Source organism: Mobula birostris, chromosome 5 (genome assembly GCF_030028105.1).
Source record: "Mobula birostris isolate sMobBir1 chromosome 5, sMobBir1.hap1, whole genome shotgun sequence".
Lineage (NCBI taxonomy): Eukaryota > Metazoa > Chordata > Chondrichthyes > Myliobatiformes > Myliobatidae > Mobula > Mobula birostris.
In genome coordinates this window covers 168,855,052-168,874,666 of record NC_092374.1, presented here as the reverse complement: position 1 = coordinate 168,874,666, position 19,615 = coordinate 168,855,052, and the positions used below count along the sequence as shown (strand labels likewise).

Genomic DNA, 19,615 nt, shown 5'->3' with positions numbered 1-19,615 from the left:
TCTGGGGAAAAGATACTGAGCGTATACTCTATTTATGCCTTTCATAATCATATTAACTTCTGTCAGGTCTCCCCTCAGCCTCCAACACTCAGGGGGTTGGGGGGGGTGAACAACCCCAGTTTGTACAACCTTTCCTTTTAGCTCATACCCTCGCAGCTCTTCTCTGCACTCTCCATATCCTTCCCATAATGAGGCAACTGGAAATGAACACAAAACTCAAAGTGCAGACTGACGAAACATTTACAAAACTTACTCTTCCTTACACTTGTGCTCAAATAGCAACCTTTCACCTGAAACATTAATCCCGTTTCTCTCTCCACAGATGTTGCCTGGCCTGACGATTGTTTTCTATTTTTAAATCAGATTTCCAGGGTTGAATAGAGATATCTTGGGCAGCTAAATTTGTTAATAGAGAACAAAATCAAGATAATTGACGACACGTTGTTTAGAAACACTCCAGCTTATCAGAAAATTAACCAGGTTTAAATGGCACATTCTTAGTTTATAAAACAGATTATATCATTCTTAAAATAGCATTGGTTTGGCCCAAAGAAGAGCAGACACAGGTGTGGGAAATACTGTGGAGGAGGTGCCATAAATATGGTATCACAGAGTGTGGTATTTACAGACATTTGGCAGATAGAATTACTTGGCAAATGTGTGGGAAGGACAGATAAAATGTGACACAGAAGACATACACTAGAGTCTTTCCAATAAAAGCAGGAGGAGCTTTTTCTCCAAAGAAAGGAAAACGATTTAAGTAATTAAAGGTTATGAATTCCACAAACTGATAATTTTACATCTGTTCTTGTGATTCGTGGAACACTGATGACTGACACTGGCCACAATGCATTAGGAAATGACATTGCATTGGCCTTGTTCGGCAACTGTGTTCTCGTTAAGCAGCTCACCCAAGTTGAGTGGATCTTGCTGATTTTTGGAGTTTTGTAAAAGAATGACCATAGATTTTGTTTCTTTTCCCGCTACACAAATTCAGATCGAATCATTACTATTAAACATTGAAAAACACATAAAATAAAAGCTGCAGTGTTGCCACGTAATCCCATTTAGATAGCCCTAGATCTTACTTCTCCAAATCCCTCCTGATCAATGCAAAACTCACTAAGATTATGTCAGACTGAGTCTTGCAATTACATATCTCAAAGCAGATAACGCAAACTTTCAAAGTTCTGACAAAACTGCGTAAGTATTTCCACAGATTGAAATCTTATACCCTGGCATTGAATTCAGATAATCCTTATATTGTCTAAGGTAAACTGACCTTGAATTGCTTAATTTATGGCAATTGTCACAGAGCACATGAGACCATTATTTTGTGCACAGGTTACGCTGTGATCCCACAACGGGTAGGAGTTTCTTCTGGTGCCATTCTCAGTCCACCTGTACTAGTTTGCAACACAGACAAGCAACTCAAGTGCTCAAGAGCATCTGACAATCATCCAGCGCAGAGCGCCCTTTGTTACTCTGCCAGAAAACACATGAGATTCTGCAGATGCTGGAAATCCAGAGCAACGCACAAAGTGTTGGAGGAACTCAGCAGGTCAGGCAGCATCTATGGAGTGGGGGGATGGGGGGCAAATGGAGAATAAACTGTTAATGTTCAGGCCTAGACTCTGTTCAAAATGACACTGTTCCTAATAATAATTCCTAAAAACAGATTTCTTTAGCCACAGGTGAATAAGTGGAATTCCTGCCCCATCGAGGCCAACTCATGGGGCATATTTAAAGTGGAGATTGATATGTTATTGATTAGTCAGGATGTCAAAGGGGTTACAGAATGAATGTAACAGAATGGGGCTGAGATGGAAAACATAGCAGACCGACTTGATGGGTCAAATGGCTTAACTCTGCTCCCAAGTTTATGGTCTCCTGAATTCTATGACCAGGTCTTTATTCCTGAGAGTCATTTGTCAGAACTTTGATAGCTCAACTCAGATGCAAAATTGTTGTGGAATTCATTCACCGAATTTTAAGAACCTCTGCATGTGCCACATTGCCAAGAGGTTTAGATGTACACTTTTATCTCAGTATGGCCTGTACCTCCACAGCAATACTATAATCCACCATTGAAACACTGGTATTTCTGTGCCAGCAAACGTGCATGGTGGTATTTCCACGGTGAGGTGATTGTCTCTCAAGAGAGGTCCTTGAGACACTTAAATCATCTTCAGATTCCTGCTCTATGGACGTCTCATCAGTTGATTCTACAGAATTGATCAAGAAAAATCCTTTAAAAAAAATTACAGTAATCCAAAGGCATTGTTAACGTGCGACAAGCTTCCATCTAAACCAACGAGTGACATAATATTAGGAGGAAAAGAAAAGATAAAAGGATACATCATCAGAAGACACAGCTGATCAGAAAACTCCAGGCACTGGTTCACCGTGGGCTGATGAGTGGCCTGTCCATTTATAGTTCAGCTTGCACCAACATATGACCCTGAATTTTTGAACAATTATTGAATGGCTCCTTAGCGGAGAATGAAACCTCATTTAAGTGCAATGAAGCCTGAACTGTTGGGACTATTTTATTGTAACTGGGTGTAAAAGTTATCTGTGGCAGCAGAGGAGAGTTGGGCAATAACAGCTGGATGATTATCGCACATCTGGCTTCGTACATCTTGGACATTGATTTTACTGAAAATAACATCTGTATTACTTTAGTTATCTAGGAGATCAAAAACTCATTGGCCAGCATTCAATCAAATCTCAACATGGAGCTTAAGTTCAGATAATTCAATAAATCTGTAGAAAAAGCTCATTACAACTGTGAGCTGTCTCTTTGGAACAGAGATTCTGAGGAATTTCTTCAGCCAGATGTCATGTGTTTGCTTCTTCAGTAATATTTGAGTAATCTTGTAAATCCATTGTTTGATTAAGCATTCTTTGTTGTTTATATAATTCATTATGATTATATGTAAAAGTATGTGAATTGCATACATCATGATGCTACCATGAGATATGTGGCGTCTCGCACCACATAAAGAACAAATTAAGACTAGTGAAACAGTGGATAAGTTGGCTGTCATCTTCCAAACTTCTATAGAGTAAGAAATGGTTGCACAATAACCTCGATGAGCTGAATAGCCTAATTCTGCTCCTATGTCTTATGATTGTTAAATATCTCTCAGCTGTCTTGTTATCCTTTGAATTAGTTTAATGTTTTGAAGTTACACAACAAAACACCAGAGGGCAGTGAATCTGTGGGTCCACAGATCCCTTGCTTAATGGTTTTGGTCCATGGTATAAAAAAGGTTGGGAACCCTAGTAATATTACAGACAGCTATGGAGGCCAAGTCATTGGGTGTATTTAAGGCAAAGATTGATAGGTTCTTGATTGGTAAGGGGGTTCAGAGTTGTGCAGAGAACACACAGAAAGGGGTTTAAACAAAAATCAGCCATGATTGATTGGCATAATACACTAGATTGGCCAAATGGCTTAATTCTGCTCCAATATCTTATGGTCAGGACACAAGGCAACCTTAGGGGGCAGGAAATGGGGGCGGAAGGCTGCCATGCGACCCCTCGAGATTGCTCTCCCATTCAAAGAGTTCAACGTTCCTGCCGTATTCTCATGTCCTCGATGCCTCCGATGTCCACCTGTGCTCTGAGTGAGCTCAGTGACACAGCTGCCACACTCACCTGGGGTAGTTTCCAAAGATTTACCTCAGTCCAAGTTAGGAAATTTCCCCTCGTGTCTATCCCGAATAATCTGCTCCTGATCCTGAGACAGGTCCTTGGCCGGAGGGAACGTCCTTAGCAACTTGTGGAAAAATTTTGAGTGAGGTCATCTCTCATTATTCTCAGACCTGAAGAGAAAAGGCCAAGCCGCGCACAAAATTCACCCGCCCACCAGGACTCAGTTCTCTGCCGAGTGCGCATGCTCTCCCTGTGACAGTGTGGAGACCATAACAGAGCACTGTGCTCCTGGTGTGGTCTCACTGATGCCCTATCTTGTGCTCCCTGGCTGGAGGGGGTGGAGATATGTCTCTACTAAAGGAGGTGTAAGGCACTAGCCTGCAGGGTCACCTTTGTGCAAGGTGTAGCACCTGTTTAGCACGCGCCCCCCCCCCCCCCCCAGATCAGTGTCACGGGAAGCCATGGGAGATGGTGGATGGTTGTATCACAAGTCCTGGTTAAGCGACCACTGACCCCAGGCAGACAATCTCTGAAGAGTATTGATAATGGCTGGGGTCACCAATCTTGTAAAGACACTGCCCAGAAGGTGGCAATGGCAAACCACTTCTGCAGAAAAATTTGCCCAGATCAATCATGGTCACCTTGATCGCCCACGTCATACGACACGGCACAAAGTGATGATGATGTTCTTGTGCTCCAGTAACAAAGGCCAACATACCATTCGATCAAACTGAGAATGACTAGAGAAAACTGGGGCAGGAGTCCTAAACAACGGGGCAGAACAGCCAAAGCCTAACACATCAGCAACAGCGCCACAAAGCTACTCACACTGGAGTGCAAAGCTGGAAGTCAGTCTTCCAACACTGAAACAGACCCTTTGGCCCACTGTGCACATGCTATCCATAATTCCCTCATTCACACCATTCCCACCAACTCCACACACCCCTACACTGTAGGGGGCACCTTACAGTGTCCATTTCACCGATGCACCTGCACGTTGCGGGAGGAAACTGGAGCACCTGGAGGAGACCCGTCACGGTCACACGGAGAGCACGCAGACCGCAGCAGAATCGAACATGAGTGGCAGGAGTTCTCAGACATCAGCTCTGCCAGCTGAAAGCCTGGTCAGAAATATGTCACCAGCCTGCCAGCTCTCAGGGAGGACGGTACACCTCACTATAAGACATAGAAGCAGTATTAGGGGCTATTCAGCCCATTCTGTGTGCTCTGCCGTTCCATCACGGCTGATTTATTTTCCCAATGAACCCCATTCTCCCGCCTTCTCCCATGAACTTTGACACCCTTATTGATCAAGAACCTATCAACAATTTGGCCTCCACAGCCGTCTATGGCGATGAATTCCACAGATTCATCACCCTCTGACTAAGGGAATCCCTCCTCATCGCTGTTCTAAAGGGACATCCTTCCATTCTGAGGCTGTGCCCCTTATTCCTGGACTTTCCCACTATTGGAAAAATCCTCTCTACATCCATTCTATCTAGGCCTTTCAAAGTTTGGTACACCGTCCCAACCTACGACTTATCTGCTGAAATCCTACTGTGTCCCTCACAGTCACTCTTTAAAGGTTCACGGTGATGTAGTGGGCTTCAAATTCTCTCACCACCTCACCAGCCAGACGGAGTGAACACTCTCCACTGTAAAACTTTGGAGCTGGTTGCTCTTCTGAAACTGTGATCGAAGGTTAATAGCAGTGGTTAATATTTACCAGATCATCGAAACTGAGGCAGGTGCAAATATCTTTTCACAGATGGTGTTGAATCTCAGGAATTCTCTGTTGTGGAGGATGGATTGTTAAAGTGGAGGCGGGTAAACAGATCAAGGAACTGAGGACTGAGGTGCAGAGGAGGAGACGGGAGTGGGGGGATCACCCAGCATCACATTGATTGGTGAGGTAGGTTTGAAGGGTCGAGTGGCCGCCTTCTGCTCCTATTTTCTTGTGATGGACTTTTGTTAGGAACCAGGGTGAAAGGATTGGAATCATCAGCGGGGTGAGGGTGCAGACCACAGTTTAACCAGTGAAGCAGGTCTGAAGGCCCAAATGCTGAAACAATGTACTTGAAAGATCCACAATCCTCTCACCAGATCTGCCGTGGTGAAGGGGAAACCTCAGCTGACAGAGTGAATCACAAACCACGCTTCACCGTCCCATGGGAGAACTGAAAAGACTTGCATTGCTCTAGCGCCTTTCACATCCCTTTGAAGACGTCCTAGGGCACTTTACAGTCAATGAAGCTCTTTAGAATCAATACCACACCAGGTAGCCATTCAATAATTGGTTTACTTTACAACACAAAATCAATTACTAGTACCATGTCAGGTGCACTCAGCGTTATTTTTGGAAAGGTGTCAATCTTTTACACAGAGCGACCTTGAATTCAGACTTGCAGGTCAGTCTGATATCATTCCCTTGCACACTGTGATCTGTGGCTTCAGGAGAAGCTCGTGTTTGGGGTCAGTACTAACAAATGGGTAAGTATGGACGTCTTGTCGGTTTTGGTGCAGGACATCAGAACAACTTCAACACAAAAGGTAGACAAGAACTTGCATTGATATGTACGTCACTTACTGTTAGTCCCTTCACTAGGACTAGGGGTCAGTAGCTCGCTGCTTAACCCATTGCACTGCTGGGCAAGGTCAATAGCCATCTGCAAGTCCTCTATCCACTTGTCCATCTCCACCCGGGCACTGTTGGAGAAGGGCGTAGAAATATCCAATGTTATTTAAGTAGAATGCAAACTCCAACTGGCATTTTGTAGCCAAAGTGAAGCAATCCATTCCAACGGAGCAAAGCTGTGTGGCTTCACCTCCTGTGCCACAACTTCTTGGGAGAGGTGCAAGTTCAATTATTTATACTCAGTAGGCACTTTATTAGGTAAACCTGTACATCGGCTTGTTAATGCAAATATCTAATCAGCCAATCGTGTTGCAGCAACTCAATGCATAGAAGCATGCAGACATGGTCAAGAGGTTCAGCTGTTGCTCAGATCAAACATCAGAATGAGGAAGAAATGTGGTCTAAGGGACTTTGACCATGAAATGATTGTTGGTGCCAGACGGGGTGGTTTGAGTATCTCAGAAACTGCTGATCTGAGATTTTCACACACAACATTCTCTAGAGTTTACAGAAAGCGGTGAGAAAAACCAAACATGTCCAGTGAACAGCAGTTCTGTGGGCAAAAATGCCTTGTTAATGATAGAGATCAGAGGAGAATGGCCAGACTAGTTCAAGCTGACAGTAACTCAATAATTACAACAGTGGTGTACAAGCAGCATCTCTGAACATACGAACATGGACGTGGATGGACTACAGCAGCAGTGGACTACACTCAGTGACCACTTCATTGGGTACAGGAGGTACATAATAAAGTGGCAACTGAATGCAGGTTAAAGTTATTACAATCCTCAGCTTAACTGAGTTCATCACTCAGCTCCCTCCTGCAGGGTTAAGACAGGCTGACTGCCCAGAGTCCTTGTGAAGGCTGGCTAACCGTCCTGTATGGACGGCCACTGCACAGGATGAGAAAAAGCTGCAGAGGCTTTATAAACTTCAGCCAGCTCCATCATGGGCACTAGCCTCCCCAGCACAGAGGACATCTCCAAAAGATGATGCCTCAAAAAGGGCAGCATCCTATATTGAGGACCCCCCTCATTCAGAAAGTGCCCGCTTCTCATGATGCCCTCCAGGGAAGGGATACAGGAGCCTGAGATACACACTCAACATTTTAGGAACAGCTTCTTTCCCTCCACCATCAGATTTCTGAATGGACAATGAACAAAGGAATGCAGCCTCACTACCACTGTTGCCGCAAAACAACAGATCTCGCGACGCGTCAGTGAAAATAAATCTAATTCCCATCTAACATTCAGGAACTGTAATTGGCACAGATCACAGTTTTACAACAAAAAGAGAAAGGAGAATTGGCTAGCACCGGGTTTTAAGTATTCGTTCAGTAAACCCCCTGCGCCCGCCTTGCAGGGTTACCCAGGGTCAAGGGGTGAAGTTATGAGAGGTTCAGGGTGCTGCTCCTTGAAGTTAGAACTTGACCAAAGGATTGAGGGTGTTAAAGGGACGGGGTGGGTGAACTTAGGACGGTGTGTGAGGAGAAGCCCTCTTCCTGCTGATCAGCGGGTCTGGGACCAGAGGGCAGAGGTTGAAGGGGAGAGGGTGGGGTGGCGTAGTAATGTAGCAGTTAGTGTAACACTACTACGGTAAAGCAGTTAGCATAACGCCAGCGACCTGGGTTCAATCCCTGCCTCTGCCTGTTCTCCTCGTGACTGTGTAGGTTTCTCCCAGGTGCTCCGGTTTCTTCCCATATTCATAAGACGTACGGGTTAGGTGGGTGACAGGTCACATGGTGTAATTGGGTAGTACAGGCTCATTGGGCTGAAAGGGCCGTTACCGTGCTGTATCTCAAAAAAAATAGAGCTAGGGACTCAGGAGTGAAGTCAGGAAACACTCAGGGGGTGGAAGAAACATGGATCTATCACAAATAGTTATTGCTTCTAAGTAAGATCAATAGGTTTCTTCCAACAAAAATTAATAAGGGTGACGGCAGCCGGGTAAATAGATTTAGGTTAGAGATCAGTCATGTGGGGCAGCACAGCCTTAAGGGGCTGAATGGTCTCCCCTGTTCATATTGAAACCAAACTGGTCCCTCACGCCCTTTGGTTTAAGCTGTAGGAGAACCCGAGAGCTTCACAATTGAGCCCATGGGCATCTGTGTGTAGCACTGGACCCCTTCAAGGCATCGTAGTAACTGCAATCATATGGGTGCTTGGTTTTCAGAACCAGAATCAGGTTTAATATCACCGGAGTATGTCGTGAAATTCGTTAACTTCACGGCAGCAGTACAAGTAAATTCATAATAAATAAATATAGAGAAAAGTAATACTGAATTACAGCAAATATATATAATTGGATGGCAGAGGGGAAGAAGCTGTTCCTGAAATGCTGAGTGTGTGCCTTCAGGCTTCTGTACCTCATTCCTGACGGTAACAGTGAGAAGAGAGCATGTCCTGGATGGTGGGGGTCCTTAATGATGGACTCCACCTACCTAAGGCACTTCTCCTTGAAGATGTCTTGGGTACTATGGAGGCTAGTACCCATGATGGAGCTGACTACCTTTAAGGTTGGTACCGCTGTCGGCACAGAAGAGGTGAGGTGAAAGACCTGTTCCTGTACTGTTCTGTGTTCTGTGTTCTCTGATGCACAGAGAGGCACAGAGATTTAGGGAGGGGTTTCCAGAGCATGGTCACCATAATGGAACTTTTAACACTGGAGATAGTCAAGAGGCTTGACTGGAGGAGTGTAGAGAAGATTACAATAATGACTTTAAAATCGAGGCAATGGTTAATCAGGAGTGGGTGGATATCAGAAAGCACAGGATGGGGCAATGGGTGACGGGTGACGTGTGATAGCAACCAGGGTGGTGGAAGCCAGGGAACGACAGGAGGAAGAAGACTGGCCCTACCTTGCGGCCACAATGATGGTCTGGTGCTGTCCATTCAGGGTAAAGCAGTGAGGAACCGACCACTCCTCCTCACTCTCCTCGACCTAAGAGGCAAAGGTACACAATGTAAACACGTTGGCCACTGGAGCTGGAGAAAGTGAACAAGTTCGAAACCAGTAAAAGGGAGAATCTGGCATCCAGCAGCCAATCAGGATGCTTTTTCCCGAGAAGGATCCCAGCCAAACCAAGATGGTCACTGGTTTGTACATTTACAGTCTGGTTTCCAGTTGTGGGCTTGGGGTGGGGGCTGCCTTTCATCAGTTATGAAGTGTAGTTTCCAGGACGGAATGTGGATGAGGGAAGGGTATCAGTTACCAGCCTTGTGGAGGGAGGCCACTGGAGAGAGAGGGAGGGAAGCAGAGAGAAGGAGAGGATGGGAGTGGAGGGAGGGAGGGACAGGGAGGAAAAGAGGGAAGGAAGAGTACAGGAAGAGAGGGGAAGAGAGTACAGGAAGAGAGGGGACAAAGGGTGAGCATGAGGGGATGGAGCGAGAGGGAAAGGGGGAGATTAGAGGGGAGCGGAAGGAAGAAGGGTGGGAAGAAGAGAGGGAGAAAGGCTAAGGGGGAGAGATGAGGTGAGAGAGGTGAAGGGAGAGATGATTAAGAGAAGGGAGGGAGAGGGGAGAGAAGGGAGAAGGGAGGGAGGGAGATACAGGGAGCGAGGAGGGCGTGAGGAAGTGAGGGAGAGGCATATAGTGAGGTTCAGGGAGGGAATTCCGAATCTGGGTTCTTGGACAGCTGGCCACCGGTGATGACAAGATCCACAGCAGATGGTTTGTTTGTGAGCTGACAGAGCCGAGTGGGGACAGAGCGGGAAAAGTGAGGGCCAATCAGGCGCCAGAGAGACTCACCGTCATACCGTAGAGAGGGACCTGGCCGTGAACCTTGAACTGATTGGATGCTGTCAGCCCTCTGCTTGTGTACAGAAGAATATCGTTGAACTGTGGCAAAAAAATAACTTTTATTAAACAGTCCCCAGGCCAGCTGAGTGAAAAGTAGGTAAACAATAAAACTCACTGATCTTGTATTGATTGAAGAAAAGGGAAGCAAAACAAGATTGTATTTCTATTGCGATGTTGATGATAGGCAGTCATCATGGTAACACGGGGATGGCGGTGATCAGTTTGTGCACAGTGAGATCCCACCAACAGCAGTGTGATAATGATCAGATTACTTTTTGTGGCGGTGTGGAGTGCTACCTCAGGAAGGCAACATCCATCGTCACAGATCACTCCATTTCACCCATGCCATCTTTTCACAGGTCCCATCGGGCAGGAGGTGCAGGAGCCTTAAATGCCACAACCACCAGGTTCAAGAGTAGCTACTTCCCTTCCACCATTCGGTTCTTGAACCAATCTGCACAAGTCATTAGACTTATGAATTCACGTGTCTGTACATTGTGACAGAGTCAGAATGCAAAGATATTTACTCCCTCATGTTGTGGGATGGATGTAAGATTTAAATAAATAAATTCAATTCAACCCTAATCACTACAGTTTAGCAACGCTATGACTGATTTGCACTATAATGGAGCTTTTATTGTTTCGTATCCTTTCTTGTAAAAATTGTGTTTCATTAATACTTAATTTATGCTTTTCTTGTGAATGCTGCTTATCCGATGCTCTATGCCCGTGACGCTGCTGCAAGTGAGTTTTTCATTGGACCTGGGCATAAGTGACACCCATGTTTGAGACGATAAACTTGACTTTGAACTTTTGGGGTAGGCTTTCGGCAGGGTGGGGGTGGGGGGGGGCATCCCTCTGGTCCTTTCCATGGTAACTCTAGCAGATCCTTGCCATCCACCTGAGAGAGCATTGAGCTGAGCATCATGGCCAACATTGCTCACTTGGTGCTGATGTCGAAAGATCAGCGACCCACTTGTCGATGGCAAGTGTCACGTACATAGAGACAGTGAAAAGCTCTGCCTGCATGGTATTCGTACAGATCGTCTGATACACAAGTACATCAAGGTGGTACAAAGAGAGAAACAAAACAAAATGCAGAACATAGTTTTACAGTTACAGAGAGTTGGACAAATAGATCCAAGAAAAGTTATGAGGTTAAGAATGATTATTTTCCCTTACATGCAATGAAGAAAATGAATCTCAAGGAGTAGATGGTCACATATATGTACTTTAATAATAGATTTACTTTGAAACTTTGACTTTGTGTGGAGCTGCCATGTTCTCCCTGTAGGCACGTAGGCTTCCCCTGGGTGCTCCACTTTCCTCCTACATCTCAGGGACGTAGGTTAGATGCTGCTGTGAGTTGTCTCCATGGTGTAGGGAAGTGGTGGTAGCTGAGGGCGGTGGATGGGAACACGGGGGGGGGGGGAGGGGGGGATGGTTGATAGTTGGTACAAACTCCGCAGGTTCCTGTGTTGTCCGACTCCTTGAAAATGTAGATGAAGGAAATGTCTTACACATTAACGCCTCATTATATGAAAGATGTTGGAGCTTTGCAGAGGAGATTGCTGCCTGGATTAAAGAGCATGTTTTATGAGGATAGGTTGACTGAGCTCGGGCTTTTCTCTTTGGAGAGGAGCAGGATGAGAGATGACTTGTTAGAGGTGTACAAGATGATAAGAGGCATTGATATACTGGACAGCCAGAGACATTTTCTCAGGGTGGAAATGTTTGATACAAAGGTGCGTAATGTTAAAGTGATGGAGGAAAGTATCGGGTCAGAGGCAGTTTTCTTTAGACATGGAGAGTAGTGGGTGTGTGGAACGTGCTGTCAGGCACAGTGTTAGCAGCAGATACATTAGAGACATTTAATTGCCTTGCAGGTAGGTCTATAGATAAAAGAAAATGGAGGGTCAGAATGATCTCGGAGTACAGGCCCTTTCAGCACAACATCGTGGGCCGACGGGCCTGTACTGTTCTATGTTCAATGAGCCTGGTAGTATGTGCTTTCAGAGGTTTCTATCTTCTGCCCAAGTGGAGCGGAAGAAAAGAGAATGAAGGGTCTTTCATCATGCAGGCTGCTGGAAGAGTAGACTGAGTCGGCAGAGTAGGCCGGTTGGTGTGATGGACTTGGCTGCATTCGCATTACTCTGCTGTTTCTGGCAGAGCGGTTGCCATACCAGGCTGCAAGATATCCAGTTAGCTGCACCTGAACAAACTGGTGAGGATTCATCGGGGACGTGCTGAACTGCCCAGACTGACTCAGGAAGCAGAGGGGCTGGTGACCACATGGTTGAGCCAGGACAAGTAATTGACGGTATTTACACCTCGGAACTGAAAAGTCTCAACCATCCCAGCATCGTTGTCACAGAGAGCAGATCGGCAGGAAAGGTTGAGGCTGACATAGACCAACTCACCAGGAAGAACATCCTTTGCTGTAGCCCCTTTGCAGACAGCTTGCTGAGGCATCCCTGACGAATGAATTCCTTCAACCAACAGAGAGAGAGAAAATGAACTACAGCCCAGATACCACGCGTCACATCAAACTGAGCGCAGCGGATGACCGGCTCCCAGCCAAGGTCCTTCCTGAGATCCGTCTTATTTTACATCTGGTCTCCACAGTAACCGCTTCTGCAATAATGGTGTCAGTTTCCACCTGAACAGGGTTCGCTGTCAACTCCTGGTGCTGTCTGTGTGGAGTTTACAAGTTCCCCCTGTGGCCACATGGGCTCCCCTCCAAAAAAGACTCAGTTTCCTCCCTCATCCCAACAATCCATGTGTCAGTGGGTTAATTGCCCCCTTTGTGTGGGTGAAGGGTAGGGTCAGAGGGGAGTGTGGGTAGAACAGGTTTACAGGAAGTAAATGGGGTGATGGGATTGTTCGGATGTACTGAGTGGTCTTCTCTGTGGTTTGGGGTGGGGGAAAGGCTTGGGAGACAAGGAAGAGTTTGAGTGGGGGTCTGGGAGATGGCAAAGAGTTTGGGGGAGGAAGGGTTTGGGAGATGGGGAAAGGGTTGAGGAGACAATGGGTTTGAGGAGGTGATGGGAGAATATCCCAGATCTTCAGGCCCAGACCACACTGACACTGACCACATGCAGTGATATAACTGATACAGTGCTAACCTCAGCCCACATCATCCCTCCGTTCAGTTTCCACTGAAGCTGTGACCTCCCCCACCCCACACTCACAGCATTCTTCAATGAGAGCAGAGACTCAGTGGGCCGAATGGCCTGTTTCTGTGCTATTCCTCTCTCTAGGCCTCAATGAAAAGGAGTTGCCAATCGGGAAAAAAAAAACACCTTTGGGGGCATGGGAGACTGCCGGCACTGGATTCTGGAGCAACAAGCCCAAAGCTGGTGGGACTCAGCGGCGGAATTATTTTTCACAGACGAGGGAGGGCAGAAGGCCAAAAGGGGGGCATCCCGAGGAAGGGGAGTGTTGACACGAGAAGGGGGTCATTAGAGTGTCAAAGGAGCAGGAGTGAAGGTGGAAATGACAGAGGGAGAGCTTGATGTAATCAATGCCCAGAATCCCTTGAGGGCAGACATCCATTATTTTTGAAGTCAGGAGAGGTAAGCAACCCTGCCTCACCTCTAAATACCGTCCATCTCTCCTTCTCCACTCGCCGTCCTGATGCTGGGCAGTGTCTCGGCCCGAAGGCGTCGACCCTCCCTCTTGTCTCCACAGATGCTGCCCCCGGGTGTGTGTTCTGTGTTCCACAGCCCCTTGGAACCCATCCCTGGACAGGCCCAGGCCCAGGCCCTCGGCAGGAGGAGCAATATCACAAGCACCGCTCTCCCATCACACTCATCTTAAAATGAAAAAGGTCATTCGACGTGAGGGACTTTACCCTTCCAGGAATCACCAGATCGTCGATGCCGATCAGATCCCTCTTCAGCTCCACCAGCTTCTGGAAGTTCTCCATCTTGATCATGCTGCCATGCAGTTGTGCAGCCATTTCCGCCACCTCTGCCAATGCCGCTGTCAGGGTGAGAGAGAGAGAGAGAGAGAGAGAGAGAGAGAGAGAGAGAGAGGGAGGGGGAGTGAGAGATATGGCTCGCATTTCTGTAGCACCTTCCACACCTCAGGACGTCCCACACCCCACGGCAGCCCGTTCACACATAACAGCACTGTGATCTCGGCTGGGTCATCTGCATTCAGTGCGGAGGGGGGAGCAGTAATTCCTGGCAGGGACAAGGGGTCGGTGGGTTCCTGAGTCCAACAGTGGCCACAAGACCTGTTACGTCACACAGCATCCCCTCACCCCTGGGAGTGTCTACCTGGCTTTTCCCCTCACCCTCTGTCATCAGGCTCCTGAAACTGCAGAGAGGTGTGGAGACAGCTGAGCACATCACAGAAACCAGCCTACCCTCCATGGACTCTGTCTACATTTCTCACCGGCTCAGTAAGGGAGCCAACATCATCCAAGACCCCATCTGCTCCGGACATTCGTTCCCCCCACCCCCCCCCACCACCGTTGGGTGGAAGATACAAAAGCCTGAAAGCACATACCATCAGGCTCAAGGACAGCTTCTTTCCTGCGGTAGCCCGGGCCTTGAACGGACCTCTTGCACAATGGAGCTGAACTGCATTGTGCCCCGTGTGTCTGCCTGCACTGAACTTTCTGCACAGCCGTAACGCTACACCTAGCGGCGACTTTACTAGGTACAGGAGTGGAACCAGCTGTGTTCTTCGGCTGCTGTAACCCATCCACTTCACGGTTTGACGTGTTCTGCGTTCAGAGATCCCCTTCTGCACACCACTGTGGTAATGCGTGGTTATTTAAGTTACTGATGCCTTCCTGTCAGGTTGAAACAGTCTGGCCCGTCTCCTCTGACCTCTTTCATTAACAAGACAGTTTCACCCACAGGATAGCTTTTTAAAACAATTTTTCGTACCATTCTCTGCAAATTCTAGAGACTGTTGACTGTGAGAATCCCAGGAGATCAGTAGTTTTTGAGATACTCAAATTCCCCAACAATCATTCCACAGTCAAGGTCACTCAGAACATAGAACATAAAGCAGGACAGTACAGATCACAAACAGGCCCTTCAGCCCACATTGTTGTGTCAAACCAATTCGATTAGAAATTAAAAGACCAACCAGACTAATCTACTCTGCCTACACAATGTCCCTATCCTTCCACTTTCCCCACATTCATGTGCCTATCTAAACGTCTCTTAAAAGTCCCTAATGTATCTGTCTCTACCACCACTCCAGGCACCCACCACTCTGTGTTAAAAAAAACTTGCCCTCACTCACACCTCCTTTGAAATGACCCCCTGTCACCTTAGATGCACGCCCTCTGGTATAAGACATTTCAACCAGGGAAAACCATCATTGTGTATCTGCCTCTCATAATCTTATAAACCTCAATCAGGTCACCCTCAGCCTCTGGCGCCCCAGAGAAAACAGCTCAGGTTTGTCCAAACTCTCATTACAGCTCTTGCCCTCTAGTCTAGACAGCTTCCTGGTAAACACCTCCCGCGCCCTTCCAAAGCCTCAACATCCTTCCTACAGTGGGGTGACCGGAGCTGTATGCAAATACTCCAGGCGTGGCCTAACCAGAGTTTTGTAAAGCTGCAACATAACTTCCTGACTTTGGAGCTCAATGCCTCGACTAATAAAGGCAAGCATGTCATATGCCTTCTTAACCACCTCATCAACCTGTGCCCGTTTCCACTTTCCGGGAGCTACAAACTTGGACCCCAAGATCGTTCTGCTCATCAACACATCTTGCTCTTAGGGTACTTCCCCATTACATTTCTTCCCCATTCTGATGTTTGGTCTGAACAACAGCTGAACCTCTTGACCATGTCTGCATGCTTTTATGCATTGAGTTGCTTTATGCACTGAGTTACTTTATGCATTGAGTTACTGCCAAGTGATTAGCTGATTATATCTTTGTATTAACAAGCAGATGTACAAGTGTACCTAATAAAGTGGCCACTGAGTGTATGTTTCTCCTTTTACTACCTCAATACAAAATCCTTTCACTGTATCTCAGTAAATGTGACAAAAACAAACCAGTTAGAACTTAATACCATAAGAGATAGAAGCAGAATTAGGCCAATCGTCCTATCGAGTCTGTTCTACCATTTGGTCATGGCTGATTTATTATCCCTCTCAACCCCATTCTCCGGCCTTCTCCCCACAACCTTTGACACCCTTACTAATCAAGAACCAATCAACCCCTGCATTAAAGAGCAACCCAAAGTGTTCAGGCCTCTAGCACAGAGACTGGGTTTGTGGCTCTGAAAGGGAGGTGGGAGAAGAGAGAGGGGAGATAGGGGGTTCCGCAGTTACAGGAGTAGAATGCAGATTCTGTAGATGTGAAAGAAACACCCTGACAGTATGTTGTCTCCCAGGTGAAAGGGTCAGGGATGTCCCAAATCACATCCATAGTATTCTAAAGGGGGAGAACGTGCAGCCGGAAGTCACAGTACATATTGGTACCAAAGATATAGGTAGGAAAAGGCGGGGGAGATCCTGAAGAGAGAATATAGATGGAAAGCTGAAAAACAGGGTAGTAATCTCTAGTTTGCTGCCTGGCCCACACGCCAAGAATAGGACAATTTGGCAGATGAATGCATGGCTGACGAATGTTTGCAGGGGCAGGGTTTCAGATTTCTGGATCATTGGGATCTCTCCTGGGGGAGGTATGGCCAGCACAAAAGGAACTGGTTACACCTGAACCTTGCGGCAGGTTTAATGAGCTGTTGGGGAGGGCTTAAACTAGGTCAGGAGGGGATTGGCACCGGAGTGACAGGGCTGAGGATGGGGCTGACGCTATACAATTAGATGCAGTGTGCAGTGAGACTGTGAGGAAGGACAGGCAGATGACAGGACAACATTGCAACCAGTGGGATGAGCTGAAGTGTAACGTGGAAGCAAAATCAAAAAAAGTGATGAATACAGGACTGAAGGTGTTATATTTGAATGCACACGAATAAGATAAACTATCTTGCAGAGCAGTTAGAGATTGGCAGTTTGATGTTGTCAGCATCACTGAGTCATGGCTGAAAGAAGATTATATTTGGGAGCTTAATACCCGAAGGTACACATTGTCTCGAAAGGACAGACAGGTAAGCAGAGGGGGTGGGGTAGTTCTGTTGGTTAAAAATGAAATCAAATCCTTAGGAAGAGGTGAAATATAATCAGAAGATGTAGCATCCTTGTGGGTAGAGTGAAGAAACTACAAGGGTTAAAAAAAAACCCTGATGGGAATTATATGCACGTGTCCAAACAGCAGCCAGGATGAGAGGTACAAATTACAATGGGAGATAGAAAGGCAAGTAAAAAGGAAAATGTTACAATAGTCATGGGGGATTTCAATATGCAGGTAGATTGGGAAAATCAGGTTGGCGATGAATCCCAAGAGATGGAATTTTTAGGATGTGCAGGAGATGGCTTTTTAAGAGCAGCTTGTGGTTCAATCTACTAGGGGAAAGGCAATTCTGGATTGGGTGCTGTGTAATGAATCAGATTTGATTAGGGAGAGCTTAAGGTAAAGGAACCCTTAGGAGAGAGTGATCATAATATTTACTCTGAAGTTTGAGAGGTGTGACAGATATTCAATGTCCTGGGCAGGAGATCTCATTTTTGCTAATCTCACTGTCTAAACACAGCACCTGTCATTCGTAAGATCAAAAATGATGTAAGTAAACTTTCAACTAACACTTTGTATAGTTTCTGGTCGTAAACACGTGCTGACTTTGGAGAGGGTCTGGAGAAGGTTCACAAGAATGATGCCAGGAATGAAAGGGTTAATGTATGAGGAGTGTTCGATAGCTCTGGGCCTGTACTCACTGGAGCTTAGAAGGACAGAGTGGATCTGCAGAATATTCAAAGGCCAAGACAGAGTGGATGTGGAGAGGATGTTTCCCATAATGGGGAGTCTAGGACCAGAGGGCATAGCTTCAGAATAGAAGGACATCATGTAGAACAGAGATAAGGAGGGATTTCTTTTGCCAGAGAGTCGTCAAAGAAGCCAAGTCATTAGGTATATTTAAAGTGGAAGTTGATTGGTTCTTGATTAATCAGGGCATAAAAGGTTACAGTGAGAAGGCAGGAGAATGGGGTTAAGAGCCATGATGGAATGGTGATGCAGACTCAATGGGCTGAATGGCCCAATTCTGCTCCCGTGGCTTCTGGTCTTAAATATACCCAACATCTTCTGTATGTCCACTCTATCAAGGCCTTTCAATGAGATCCCACCTCATTATTCAAAAATCCAACAAAGATTATAGTTTGGTTACGTCTACACAATTACCAGTCATCTAGACAGGAATTGAACCCACAACTCTCTGTTTCTGCAGGAACAGAGCAACACCTGAAGGGCTCTGTAAAATCAGGTCTCCTGTGTGCAGTGGTCAACGGGAAAGAGTAGCTAAACTGCCCAAGAACATAAAGCTTAATTCGCACTTCGTCTTTAAGGGGTATCCTTTGACACCAAAGAATTTTCAGATTTCTGAAGATTTAGAGCTGGAGTTTATAAATGTGAAATACATGTGCATTGCATATATGCTGTCTAATTACACTTAATAATCTCTAAACATTAACTTGTGCAACATGACCAAATAGCTACAGCTGCTCCTTTGACCACTGGTTCGGAAGCTCCAATGTGCAGCGTTGCCGAGGGCCAGCTCCTTCACAGGCACCAGCTTCCTCACTACTGAGGACATCTCCAACAGGCGGTGCCTCAAGAAAGCGACATCTATTACTAAGGTCCCTCACTGTCCAGGGTGCCCTCTTTTCATTACTACCATCAGGGAGGAGGTACAGGAAGGTCCTCGATTGAGAAGCATCTTTTCCCCTCTGCCATCAAGTTTCTGAACGGTCCTGTTTTTGAGCTATTTATTGTGCAATTTTATAGAAATGTTTACGTTTTGCAATGCACTGCAGTTGCGGAACAAGTTTCAAGACATTTATCGGTGATAATAAAGCTCATTGTGATTTTGGTCTAACCTCATTAACGCAATGCTCGGTGGAATGGGCATTGCCTGCCACCTTGTGGTGACCAACACGCACTGCAGCCACTGTCCCCAGCCAACACATCACATGGCAGCAGCTGCACATCAACACGCCCCCTGCCAGAATCTGGTCCTATAGAAGTTGACCACATCATGCATTCGCCGCTCGAGACCAAGAGTAAGTTTCTTCCACAATGAACTTATATGGTGCAAAACCATCCAGCTATGATACTGCACAGGGATCTCACAAGAGGGCAAAGAACTGGCAGCTGGATTACACTGCGGGGTTGAGACAAGGAACAGAAGACAGATTGTTGTTCAGATGGACAGCAACTACAGAATACCATCCTCATGAAGCACAAGTGGTGATTAGGAAAGCAATCAGAAATCAAGTTGATCGTCTAGGCACAGTACATTAAGTACATAGAAACACTGTACAGCACAGTACAGGCCTTTCAGCCCATAATGTTGTACCAATCTATACAAACCTACTCCACAGTGAATCTAAGCCTTTCTTCTGACACAGCTCATAACTCTCAATTTCCTTA

The 19,615-nt window shown here is 46.3% G+C and overlaps 1 protein-coding gene across 7 annotated transcripts in view; it reads right to left on the bottom strand.

Moving 5' to 3' along the window:
• The window catches only part of farp1 (FERM, RhoGEF (ARHGEF) and pleckstrin domain protein 1 (chondrocyte-derived)), a 263,668-nt gene that overhangs the window by 23,527 nt on the left and 220,526 nt on the right, over positions 1-19,615 (bottom strand). For 5 of the 7 annotated variants that reach the window (XM_072258822.1, XM_072258824.1, XM_072258825.1 and 2 more), the window contains exons 19-24: positions 13,946-14,076; positions 12,513-12,581; positions 10,042-10,131; positions 9,153-9,235; positions 6,248-6,366; positions 2,062-2,225 (exon numbers count right to left, since the gene is read on the bottom strand). In XM_072258822.1, coding sequence (XP_072114923.1) covers positions 2,062-2,225; positions 6,248-6,366; positions 9,153-9,235; positions 10,042-10,131; positions 12,513-12,581; positions 13,946-14,076 — 656 coding nt within the window. The remainder of the gene's footprint in view (positions 1-2,061; positions 2,226-6,247; positions 6,367-9,152; positions 9,236-10,041; positions 10,132-12,512; positions 12,582-13,945; positions 14,077-19,615) is intronic. The other 2 variants (XR_011886088.1, XM_072258827.1) reach the window with 1 other exon arrangement.